Raw genomic sequence first — 13,719 nt, forward strand, 5'->3', positions numbered from 1 at the left:
TGTGCTCAAACTCTGATCAGAATGTGATTTGCATAATCGACCCGATTATCTTGGATGAGAGACTACACGGTCGTCTGCACCTAGCCTTAGGCTGTAAATCATGAACTACACTTATCTGTGTGATTGGCGCCCTATACAATCCTTAGTCGAGTGCATTCATAATATTAGGCATCTACCCCCTCCATGAATTGGTAGGTGTGTGAGTGGTTCTTTCATCAGTATTTTGCACATGTACTGCCTCTACCTCTATCATGGTGCAGACACCTGCAGCATCCTATAGTGCATGGTTCCTTCACCAATGGCTTGTGAGCCCCTTATGAGTGGCTCACAGCTATTGACTCAGGCAACTGTCACTCTAAACTGTATTGTCATACTCTTGGGAGCACTCAGACATTACTACTATATAAGAGAGCACTAGGGACATTATTTTAAAAGGGGGCATTCATAGTATAAAGTACTTTATAAGGGGGCCTGGGCCATTATTACTTTACAAGGGGGGTGTTAGGCGTCGGGAGTTTGCTGGATTTGAAATGGGTTCAGAGCCATCAGGGGATTCTGTGGCCTCCCATTCTGGTCCAGCCAGGGCTGATGCTGCTCAGCATTTTCATCAGTCCCAACGCCTAGCTGGTGCACGAGATGGACAAGTTGTTTCCCGGGTCTTTATCCCTAGCAACATGAAGCGTAGGTTGCGGAGGGAAACAGGGCTGCTACAGCCTAAGCCCAGGATTCTCTGCACTGAGCATGCCCGTGACATGCGGACCGTGATTGGTGGTTTGGGAGTCAGCTGATCCGGTGACCTGGCACTGCCTGATTGGTCGCGGGTGACGTCACCAATGGTGCGACGGTGGGCAGGGCTTAATCTTTAAAAAGCCCGCCCACAAACATGGCAGCGCGCTCTGATCATTGAGCAGTGATGGTGTTGTGTGGACGCTTGGTCGTTTGAGGTCCACGGGTGCTTTAGTGGAAATAGGCAGGTAGCTTCGTCTGACAGTCTGGCTCCGACTAAGGGGTCGCCATACACCCCGAGCAGTCTGCAGACGCCGTATTCCCGGTACCACCTGTAAGCCACGTGGAGAGATTCTCCTCAGTCCGGTAGCACGCCGGCTGAGAGCACTTATACACCGGCGTGAGTCAGGCTATGTGCCCACGTTGCGGACCTGAAGCATATTTTTTACGCTTCTCCCTGGCGGGAAAATCGCATGCGGATATTACATGCGGTTTTCCCGCCAGGTAGAAGCGTTTGTGAGGCGTCTTTGCATGCATTTCCGCATGCGGGTTATCAAGCACTTCTCCAAGCATCACTTGGAAAAGTGCTTGACAACTTGTTCAGAATGGTAAAAAATAAAAAAATAAACTTTATACTCACCTTCTGATGCATCCTCTGCCCCGTCCGGAGTCTTGAGCGGCTCACGCTGTTGTGTGCAGGACCTGCGGTGACGTCATTGAGTCATGTGGTGGGTCACATGACTCAATGACGTGGCAGGTCCTTCAGACAACAGCGCGACGGAAGGAAAACATCAGAAGATAAGTATAAACTTTATTTTATTCTTTTTTTTACAGGTTCTTTGGTACCCAGGTCTGGATGAGAGTCTCCTCTCATCCAGACTTGGGTACCATCCGCACATTGATTCCGCTGCGCTTCCGCAAAATTAATGAACATGCTGCGGATTTTTGACCGCAGCATGGGCATTGACATTGCGGAATGCCATTGGGGACCATGGGGTGCGGATATACATGCGTTTTTCAAGCGTTTACGCTGCGGAAATTCCGCAGCATATACGCTTGAAAAACGCTACGTGGGCACACAGCCTCACACACGCATCCTAGCGCCAACTGTGTAGTCCCTGTGCTGCAATAGGACTACAGATACTTTATTTATCACACATCTCTCGTGCAGTTAACGGAGATAGTGCGAATTCCTATTCCCGCTCCGATGTGCTGTAACACGGAGGGGATTGTTATTTAAGTTGGTTGTTTTACCTTCTCACCCGGAAGGTGTTCGGCCGCAGTCCACCAGGCTGCATCGCGGACCCCGGGGTTGGTTGCGTTCCATTAGAATAAAGTTGTTTGCAACCGTCCCCTTAACAGGGGAAGTCTGGAAATTATAACTATCAATGAGACACAGGGGCTTCTAAGATTTCTCCACATATACTGTGGCTTGTGATAATCTTTCAGAGCTGAAAGTGGCTCTCAAAGAAAGGTTGGGTTCCCCCGCCGTAGTGTGACCCAGTGTAGGTAAATACAGCAGCATTTTTTTTTACATGTTTCGACAGTGATAAGTAAGGCAACATTACCATGATGAGCTTTTGGTGTTTTTGATGTTTCAGAATTTCTGCCACTATTATTTAAATTGGGATACTTGCGCTTTTTTTTTTTTACATGCGTTTGTCTCTCTTTGGTTTGTCATTCTTTAAATAAAGCTGCTTTGTTTTTGATACTTGTTTTGTTTTGCTTTGACATATTTAGGTGCGGATCACATGCATTTTTGATGCGTTTCAGCCGCATGTGCATTTTTTTGCTGCGGATTTTTGGCCTCTAATCTAAGTCTATGGGAAAATCCTCACCGAATGCTCAGCATATTCACAAGAGAAATTAACATTTTGAAAAACGCACCGCAGGTCAGTTTACACAAAGAAAATAAGAAGTACCGTGGGCAGGAGAGTTCTAGAAATCCCATCCACTTTGCTGGAACTGTAAGATGCTGCGTTTTTGACAAAGCAAAGATATTCAGCATCAAAAGCTCATCATGGGAACGTGGCCTAAGTGTCTCGCTGAACAAAACATTGCCATTTGGGTACATGGCCAGAAAACTCCCCAGATCACAATCCCATGAGAACTTGTGGTCAATCCTCCATAAGCGAGTGGGCAAACAAAAAACACAGAAATTGTGATAAACTCCAAGAGCTGATTAGGTAAGAATGGGCGGTGATCAGTCAGGATTGGGCTGAGATCCAGATGCGGGTGGTGAGGGCCACTATAAATATTGCGGCTCTGCATAAACCTGATGCAGTTGTTAATAAAAGTGTAAAGACGTATAAACTGCTGATCATTGTACTCCAGTAACCATAGAAACATCTAGAAGCTCCAGAAACACTGAAGCAGAAAACTGTGAGAACCAACATTTGTGTCCATCTCAAACTTTTTGGCTACGGCCTGCAAAGAGAGCAAAACTGAGCTCACACGGGAATGTTAGTACAGAAACAATAGCGGCACCGACACCGGGACGGAAATAACATGAATAACGTTCACCTCTGCCCTAGATACAGTGAGCTTCCCACGCCTGCCATATAAAGCGTCGCTCTCGCTGACGTCACGCAGCTCCGCCCCTTCATGGAGCTTCTGGTGTACGCGGTGGGGCGCGCTGCGCTCGGCGTGACGTACTTCCTGTTTTCCCTCGCGCGTTCCCAGCTTTCCCGTCATGGCGCCGCCGAGCCGCTGGTATTTCACCCGGGAGCAGCTAGAGCGCAGCCCCTCCCGCCGCGCCGGCTTGGACCCGGATAAGGAGCTGTCGTACCGGCAGCAGGCGGCTAACCTTCTGCAAGACATGGGCCAACGGCTCAATGTGTATCCTTCCCCGGCCTGCGCTTGTCAGGAAGGAAGGCCTGGAGCTCGGCGCCTGTCCGCGCCACACGAGGGGCGCAGTCTAGTCCCTCTGCATGAAGCCAGCTGTATATATGGAGCTGGGGCTCAGCAATGGCCGTCCGCCTGTGACCCCGTGCTAGGGGCAGGGAGGGGCTCAGCCCCTGTGTCTGCACGCGATAATGTCGTGACATAGACGTGATGGAGGGTTTGTGAGAGGTCACAGTGTCCCTACCACACAGTGCACCCTGCTAGCTGGAGCGGACTGCTGTAACCATGGTAACCTGAGCTGACCAGTGAGGTAGTCACATGATCACATCAGCTGGAGCCGCTGACTGATCCCCATATTCCCAGGGAGCCAATATTGTATCCAGGGTCTAAAGCAGAATGACACGTAATCCAAGGCACACGAAAAATAAAAACCGCAAATACGTGTGATAATAAACTGCAAACGTGTGGTGTTGTTAATCTAATAAATAATGCATTCACTTTTTATTTTTAGTGTGCCCTGCGTTCTGGGGGAGACGACTGACTGCATAGAGAATGGCTTGTATCACATGTTGTCCAGAATCAGGGAAACATGGAAGATTTTCCTTGCCAAACAGCGCCACCTCTGACCACGGGTAGTGTCTGGTATTGCCGCTTGGCTCCGCATGCAGTCAGTGGACTGGTGTGGCACTGTTTTGGAAATAGGAAGATTGTTTTTTTTTTTCCAGTCTAGTACAACTCATTCATAGATGTCTTTGTGTTACCCGTATTCAAGTGCTAATTCTGGTGAAATGCATGAGAATAGAATTGTTGATGTTATTAAAAAAAATAGGGGAAAAATGTGACCTTCTTACAAGTAAAAATGTACTCACTGGCTCTTATCAGCACCACTGCTCAGTGTCCCCTATGGATTACACAGCAATATGTAGTTAGTGTGCTGCTGCATTCAGGATATCACAGCTGTCTGAAGTGTGACAAAAAAGATGTAACATTGGACCCTAATTCAGAGATGGAGTCCCACTGTCACACATGATCACTGATACTGTAGAGCAGGGCAACCTTTTATGTTATCAGGCTCAGGAGCCAGCCCCCAGTCTCCTCATCCCCAGTAGTTTGGATGAGATAAATCTATACTTACCTGTATGGCCCATATTACAGGTCTGATTGCAGAGAAATATCTTTTTATTCAATCCGTTTTAAAAGGCTTGGCATCCGGGGACGCCAAGAAATGCCCTCCTATATGTTTAATTTAAATATTCCCCACCCCCCTCCCCTGCACGTCACAGGACCCTGTGACGTGCAGTCTAGACCTGAACATCATGCTCAATGCCCCTTTAGCTGAAGGCGCTTTTTTTTTTCTCCTTTCGCTATTTTACTGACCTGCTCTAGTGTCCAGGCGCCAGGAGTCACTGTGACGATAGCATCCTGCTATCCGGGAGGAAGTGGGGACCAAACCTCATTGTTGCGCTCGCCGGAGGTCACTGGAGCGGACGTCACAGTGACTCCCTGCGCACTGAAGCAGACAAGTAAAATAGCGCAAAAAAAGCGCTTTCAGCTATAGGCACATAGTACATGCACAGGACGTTCAGCTCTAGACTGCACGTCACAGGGACCTGTGACGTGCAGGGAAGGGGGGGGGAGAAATTTAAATTAAGCATATAGGCGGGCATTTCTTGGCATCCCCGGATGCCAAGCCTAGAAAAACGGATTGAATAAAAAAAGATTTCTCTGCAATCAAACCTGTAATATGGGCCATACAGATAAGCATAGATTTATATTTCTATAACCTGTATGCCCATAATAGAGGTCTGATAACTCCAAAGGGGTGACAGATTCCTTGTAAGTTGCAGACATTTCTGTAACAAATCCATTCTTGAATATATTTATAGGATTGGAAATAATTAACGTTGAGCGAGTATGTTCTGTCCGAGTATGCTCTGGCCGAGCTCCGAGTATTTACAGCTGCTCGGTGATATGCTTGAATCGCTCCCGTGTGCATGATTTGCAACTGTTTGGCAGCTTTATTACATGTGAGGAATGTGTAAGAAATAGACAATCCTCCCATGTAATAAAACTGTCAAACAGTTGCAAATCATGCACATGGGAGCGATTCAACCATATCACTGAGCAGCTATAAATACTCGGCCCGAGCGTACTCGGCGAAAGGGTTAACAGAACATACTCGCTCAACACTAGAAATAATGTATCATTGGGGGTCCGACCTTTGGGATTACCAGTGATTCCAATAATGGGGCTCTGTAGAGTCCCGTGTTGAGTGATGTATCGGTGCGTGACCTCTTAACGCCTTATCTATGCACTGCCAGAAATACAGGTGCATCTCACTAAATTAGAATATCATCAAAAAGTTAATTTATTTCAGTTCTTCAATACAAAAAGTGAAACTCATATAGAGTCATTACAAACAGAGTGATCTATTTCAAGTGTTTATTTCTGTTAATGTTGATGATTATGGATTACAGCCAATGAAAACACAAAAGGCATTATCTCAGTAAATTAGAATACTTTATAACAACAGCTTGAAAAATGTTTTTTAAATCCAAAATGTTGGCCTACTGAAATGTATGTTCAGTAAATGCACTCAATACTTGGTCGGGGGTCCTTTTGCATCAATTACTGCATCAATGCGGCGTGGCATGGAGGTAATCAGCCTGTGGCACTGCTGAGGTGTTATGGAAGCCCCAGCTGCTTTGATAGCAGCCTTCAGCTCGTCTGCATTGTTGGGTCTGGTGTCTCGCATCTTCCTTTTGACAATACCCCATAGATTCTCTATGGGGGTTAAGATCAGGCGAGTTTGCTGGCCAATCAAGCACAGTGATTCTGTTGTTTTTATACCAGGTATTGGTACTTTTGGCAGTGTGGACAGGTGCCAAGTCCTGCAGGAGAATTAAATTTCCATCTCCAAAAAGCTTGTGGGAAGAGGGAAGCATGAAGTGCTCTAAAATTTCCTGGTAGACAGCTGCGCTGGCTTTGGTCTTGATAAAACACAGTGGACCTACACCAGCAGATGACATGGCTCCCCAAACCATCACTGATTGTGGAAACTTCACACTAGACCTCAAGCAGCTTGGATTGTGGCCTCTCCACTCTTCCTCCAGACTCTGGGACCTTGATTTCCAAATGAAAATTGGAACTCTGGGATCTTGTGAAGTATGTCAATGACTGCCTTCTGGACATCTTTGACGTCAGCAGTCTTCACCATGATTGTGGAGCCTACTGAAACAGACTAAGGGACCTTTTTAAACGCTTAGGAAGCCTTTGCAGGTGTTTTTTGTTAATTATTTTAATTTACTCAGATAATGACTGTTGTGTTTTCATTGGCTGTAAGCCATAATCATCAACATTAACAGAAATAAACACTTGAAATAGATCACTCTGTAATGACTCCATATAATATATGAGTTTCACTTTTTTTCATTGAAGAACTGAAAAAATTAACTTTTTGATGATATTCTAATTTAGTGAGATGCACCTGTAGGTGAGCAGTAGAGTTGGTGTGAATTCATTCCCAGGACCCAGTCCTTCTGCCACGTCCATAATCTGGGATCGAGAGCCTCTTATCACGTGACTGCATCTGTGACTCTTGAGTAGCCAGCCAGGCATGACGTCATTGTTACAATGTATGTAATGGCTCACCAGGCCGTTTAGTTAGAAGCAGAGCCACAGCAGATAGTGTTATGTAAGAGGCGGCTCTCCGTGGCCACAGAATACTGACCTCAATGGACTGGGTCCTGCACATCTATTTGCATCAACTCTAGTGAACACTACTCGACTATTCAGTGCCATTGACAAGGAATGGAACAAAGCCTAGTATGTGAACCTAGGCTTCATTCAAGACGCGACTCTGCAGAGCCCTGTTCCAGGAAACACTGGGGGTCATAGCGATCTGACCTTCAGCAAGTAGAAAGCTATTCCCTATGGATAGGGGATAACTTTTCATCCTGGGAATGCCCCAATAAACATTGTAAATGCCTGAAAGATTCCGAAGCCTAACTAATTGTAAGGACAGTGCTCTTTCTTTCCTTTCAAATTTAGAGTATTTTTGAATATTTGTTTTTCCTTAGTTTTATTAACATAGATCTCAACTGACCATTAATACAGCTATTGTCTACATGCATCGTTTCTATATGGTCCAGTCCTTTACAAGATTCCACCGTAACGTAAGTGATTGTATAGTGTCCTTTTTATTAAATGTGCTATCATTTGTAAGTTACAGTAACTCCAGCTTCAGAACACATCCCAACGTTTCGTAAAGTTACACACTCACTATGTATTCAAATCATATAGATGAATATGTATTCCTTAAAGGGATTGGCCATTTTATCTTCAGTCTAACAAACTGCACATTACTCATGTCTGTAAAATGGCTGCTGATGGAAGAGCAAATGACCGGACATGTCCATCAGCCTCATCCAATTGAAGAACACTGCAAATGACAAGGTTAATTTTTTAACAAATGTCAAATAAGGGGATCTCTGTTCTGATGAAGGCCACATGATTGGCCGAAACATTAACTATATACAAAGGATTACCTGTGTAAAAAAAAAAATTAATTAACTTTTTTCGCTTCAACTTTGGAATGCCAAGTTTAATTTTTATATACAGTATAAATAAGTGACAGAAATCATGTCCCCAAAACATTTAAGATAAAGTTGCCATCCCCTTTAATCTTTATATTTTACAGTGTACACAATAGCTTGCTGTTTCCTAAACTATAAGAGAAAGTATGCCTGACATTTGGTAACAAAAAGTTTACTGCGTCATATAATATGCCCATGACAAGTAGCGCAATACTTTATGAATAAATTTGAATGAGAAAAATATACAGGTGCATCTCACTAAATTAGAATATCATCAAAAAGTTAATTTATTTCAGTTCTTCAATACAAAAAGTGAAACTCATATATTATATAGAGTCATTACAAACAGAGTGATCTATTTCAAGTGTTTATTTCTGTTAATGTTGATGATTATTACAGCCAATGAAAACACAAAAGTGATTATCTCAGTAAATTAGAATACTTTATAACAACAGCTTGAAAAATGTTTTTAAAATCCGAAATGTTGGCCTACTGAAATGTATGTTCAGTGCCAAGTCCTGCTGGAGAATGACATTTCTATCTCCAAAAAGCTTGTCGGCAGAGGGAAGCATGAAGTGCTCTAAAATTTCCTGGTAGATGTCTGCGCTGACTTTGGTCTTGATAAAACACTGTGGACCTACACCAGCAGATAACATGGCTCCCCAAACCATCACTGATTGTGGAAACTTCACACTAGACCTCAAGCAGCTTGGATTGTGGCCTCTCCACTCTTCCTCCAGACTCTGGGACCTTGATTTCCAAATGAAAATTGGAACTCTGGGACCTTGTGGAGTGTGTCAATGACTGCCTTCTGGACATCTGTCAAGTCAGCAGTCTTCCCCATGATTGTGGAGCCTACTGAAACAGACTAAGGGACCTTTTTTAAACGCTTAGGAAGCCTTTGCAGGTATTTTTTGTTAATTCTAATTTACTGAGATAATCACTTTTGTGTTTTCATTGGCTGTAAGCCATAATCATCAAAATTAACAGAAATAAACACTTGAAATAGATCACTTTGTTTGTAATGACTCTATATAATATACGAGTTTCACTTTTTGTATTGAAGAACTGAAGTAAATTAACTTTTTGATGATATTCTAATTTAGTGAGATCCACCTGTAGTTGAGAGCCGATCTCCCAAATGTTGTATGAAACATTTGCAGTCAGGAGTTATGCATTAATTATCTTAGATGTATCTAAGCACATATATGGTAATACACTTATACAATGTACTGAACTCCATGTTTACTTCACGGAAAGGGAATCATGTGATTTTTTCATATCTGCTGCTTCATATTTTATACATTTTGTTATGAGATGCTGTACAGTTGTTTCCTTTATTTCTTTAATATAACAGGTGATTAAATGAAAGAAATAACATTTATAAGTGACTAAACACACAATGTATTTTTTTTCCCGTAACCTCAGACTGTAGCACCTGCCGCACTGTTTTTAGCGGCTAAGGTTGAGGAACAGCCTCGTAAGTTGGAGCATGTTATCAAGGTTGCCCATGCTTGTCTTAATGCTCAGGAACCCTTACCAGACACCCAAAGTGAGGTATGTGACTGATGTTATATGTGAATAGTCCCGTGTGTAAAGCTAGTCGTACATGGCACACTGTTTCAGCCTGATATAGTAATTGGGCTGAGATGTGTATTTTGTACATGTAACTGCATGTCTAAGTACAAGTACTAGTTGATATCTCACACCATATTGAAAAATTGTTTCAATAACCATGGCACAGCAAGAGTTTAATGGCATGAGATCCCTCTCTAACTACATAATACTGTGATGGTTATTCCTGTTTTGGTGAGGAACAGTTTCCAAATAATACTCAACAAGGTGGCCATTGTAGTATACATTATGCAAAAAGAGGGAGGCTGGTGCTGTCAGTGGTTGCTAATACCTGCACTATTCTACATGCACTGCAAAGAGCCAGGAGCCATTACATAGATTTCCGGCCCTGTACCTGTTTGCATAGTGCGGATTACATAGGAGCACTTACTCCTCTGAATGCAATATTTTTACTAATGTATACAATGGGGCTGAGTTACTAATCTTGCTTATTTTCTAGAGAGTGTAAACCTAGACTGCTCAGTCTTTAACCCCTTCCTGACATCTGCCATGCATATACTGCGCAAGTCGGGAGTTGGTGTATGCAGCAGACTCAAAGGATGAGCTCACCCCATTCCTGGCTGATGGTGGCTGTGTTATTCACCCATCATCTGCGTCTAACAGCTGCAGGTTTAGTTGCAATCTATGACAGGGGGAGGGGGATTTGGTCTGTTCAATACGCTCATTGAAGTGATTGTAGGGTACCAACGGGTTACTATGACAGCCAGGGGTCCCCCATGCCTGTCATTACGGTACTTCATTGAGACAGATTCTGGGGCTGGGCTTCAAGCAAGACCATGATTTTTTACTATATACTGCAAAACACCTAGATAAAAATAGCATAAGAAGCGATCAAAAAGTTTTATGTATTCCAACATGGTAGTAATAAAAAGGTCAGCTTGCCCGCAAAAAAAAAACAAGCCCCCACATAGCTTTGTCAACAGAAAAATAAAGTTACAGGTCTTGAAAAATGGGAACAAAACTAAAAAAAAAAAAAAAAGAAAGTATTTTTTTCCCAAATGTAATTTTTTTCCACCACTAAATTAATTATAAAAACTGGAGAATTTTGGTAACGCCATGATCTGATCTGGAGAATCATGATGGCAGGTCATTTTTACCATACAATGAACCCCGTAAAAATGAATCAAAAAAAGCAAATTCATTTTTATTTTGTTTCTTTTTGGCAATTACACCATGCTTGGAATTTTTTCACATTCTCCATGACATTTTACAGTAAAATGAATTGAGACATTCAAAAGTACAGCTAGCCGTGTGAAAACAAGCCCTTATATTGCTATATCTTCGGAAAAATAAAATGTTATGATTCTTGGAGGAAATTATCAAAATGAAAGTTGAGTGTGTTAGGAAGAGGTTGACAGCACTAAATGTAACGACAGTGAGATAAATCTTGTCCAGTTTTAGAAACTTCAGTCTGACTTTCTACTAACACTCAGTTGGTTTACATACTTTTAGACCACTTTTAAGACAAAAACCTTGAGCACATCTTTAACCCCTTCCTTCACCCCAATGAACCTGTACCTGTACTTCATACACTGGTTGCAGGTGCATGCAGGGCAGATGCCGGATGTATCGTGGGAGATCATAACCCCCCTTTTCCACATCTGAAAATAAAGAAATGTTAAAATCAGTATCTTAGGTTGCCGTGTCTAGAAAAGTCTGATGTATGAAAATATGAAATTAATTAACCCATACTGTAATCTGTGTATATAAAAAAATAATTGAAAAGCTATAATTGCCATTTATAAACACTGCTCCTTGTCCGTCCCCCCGCCCCCTCACAAAATCAATAAAAATTTATTGAAACATTGTATGTCTCCCAAAATGGTACCATTTTAAAACTACAGCTCGCCATGAAAAATAAAAGCCCTCCTAAAGCTTTCTACATAAAAGTTAAAGAGTTATGGCTTTCAAAAATAGGTGACTCAAGCCAATTTTATTTACAAAGTTCTGAATTTTTTTTAACCATTAAAATAAAAATATATACATGTTTGGTATCTCCGCAATAGGTCCGACATGAAGATTCATATCCCCAGTTTATCTTTAAGAACGCTGTAAAATGAAACCCAAAAAAGCAATGATGGAATTGCATTTTTTTCACCATTTCACTCCACTAAAAATCATTTTCCCATGTTTCAGTACATTTTATTGTAAAGTGAAAGGTCTCATTTAAAACTACCATTTGTCCAGCAAATAAATCATCCACATACAGCTATGGTGACACAACAATTATATAATTTAAAAAAGTCATGATTCCTGGAAAAGGTGACTAAGAAACTAAAGTGAAAATAAAAAAAAATGGCTTGGTCCGAGAGAGGTTAATAAATTTGGTGTAGCTTAATAATACATTTAGCCAGACCACATTTATAGACATTTTATAAAAGTGTCTAGTGAGGAGGATAAAGTGTCTAAAATTCTTAATAAATGTAATACATGACGTGCGTGGGATTCTGGCTTAATCTGAGACAGAATTGTGCCTCATAAATCTGCCCAAAGTGTGAATGCATGACAGAACCACACTGGTAGTAGGAGATCAAGGGTTATCCAGGGTTACACAAGAATATCTGCTTTCTTTGAGAAACATTTCTACTTTTGTCTGGTATTACAGCCCAGCCTTATTCACAAGAATAGATAAGGTAGTGTGATAGAGCCATTGAGTAAAATGACGAAAATTATATCCATAGTTTGTAACTTTGAATACTGTTTGGTCACCTTTTTGGTGGTGTTCATCGTTTTAGCCAGACACCGGCTACAAATATATATTATCTATTCAAGGAGTTGTCTGTTTTTTTAAAATGAGTACCTTTTTTAATTGTGATTTTTTTTTTTATGTATTGGATATATTTTTAAGTCTGTAGAGGGGCTATAAACTGTGGTTTGGACTAGAAATGTCTCCTATTTTCATTTTTTTTCTTGTTTTATCTATTTTTTACCATACATTGTGTCATCATAAACCTTTTTGGGTTCATTTCAGCATTATAGTTTGAAATATTGATTTATGCAGATTTCTACTGTAAGTGGGGCTGACATATTAGCCCCAGTTACAGGGTAAATGCAGTCTCCTGACCACACTATAAAAAGAAGACTGGCAGTCACTTCTTGAAGTTCAAAGCTAAAGGTTTATTTCATCAGATTAAGACCACGGCCCCACTATCAGTATTTGGTCAGTATTCGGTCAGTATTTTTTTCTCAGGAGTGGGAGCCAAAACCAGGTGAGGAACAATCAGAGAAAAGGTATAATAGAAACAAGTCACCAATTCTGCATTTATCATCCACTCCTGGTTTTGCCTCCCACTCCTGAGAAAAAATACTGACCAAATACTGATAGTGGGGCCGTGGCCTAAGCCTAATACACTCATATGATGATTTTCGGCTTTATTCAAACCATTTTCAGATATTATACATTTATGAGTATAAGTAAGAATTATAGCCACTTGGCACACCCACTTCAGGTCACCGCCACATAATGATGAAAGAGCCGAGCGTTTAACAGAATGTTTAATGCGAACAGGTTTTCAACAATATATGTTCTTGCAAACCCATCAAAAATTTAAAAAAAAACATACAGTACTGTGCAACAGTGTTAGCTAGCTGTTGAAAAATGCTGCAAAGTTAAAATAAAAGTGTTAATGGTTAATTTTTATCAATTAACAAAATATAAAGTCAATAAACAAAAGAGAAATCAAATCAATACTTGGTGTGACCTCCCTTTGCCTTTAAAACGGCATCAATTCTTCTAGTTACAAGGAAGGTTATTCTAAACATCTTGGAGAACAAAACACAGATCTTCTGTGGATGTAAGCTTGCGGAAATCCTGCTGTCTCTTCATGTAATCCCAAGCAGACTCAATGATGTTCAGATCAGGGCTTTGTGGGGACCATTTAGATTTCCCTTTGTTCTTTCAATTTGCATTTTGTTACTC

General features: G+C 41.6%; 1 protein-coding gene across 1 annotated transcript in view; it reads left to right on the forward strand.

Moving 5' to 3' along the window:
- The first annotated feature begins 3,347 nt into the window (after positions 1–3,347).
- Positions 3,348–13,719, forward strand: part of CCNT1 (cyclin T1) — a 33,424-nt gene continuing 23,052 nt past the window's right edge. Inside the window, exons 1-3 of the mRNA XM_073663802.1 lie at positions 3,348–3,564; positions 7,664–7,745; positions 9,594–9,722. Of these exons, the coding sequence (XP_073519903.1) occupies positions 3,419–3,564; positions 7,664–7,745; positions 9,594–9,722 (357 nt within the window). The 5' untranslated portion in view covers positions 3,348–3,418. The remainder of the gene's footprint in view (positions 3,565–7,663; positions 7,746–9,593; positions 9,723–13,719) is intronic.

This window comes from Phyllobates terribilis, unplaced genomic scaffold (assembly GCF_046119375.1).
Source record: "Phyllobates terribilis strain yellow unplaced genomic scaffold, ASM4611937v1 Scaffold_2__4_contigs__length_985480577, whole genome shotgun sequence".
NCBI classification, from domain to species: domain Eukaryota; kingdom Metazoa; phylum Chordata; class Amphibia; order Anura; family Dendrobatidae; genus Phyllobates; species Phyllobates terribilis.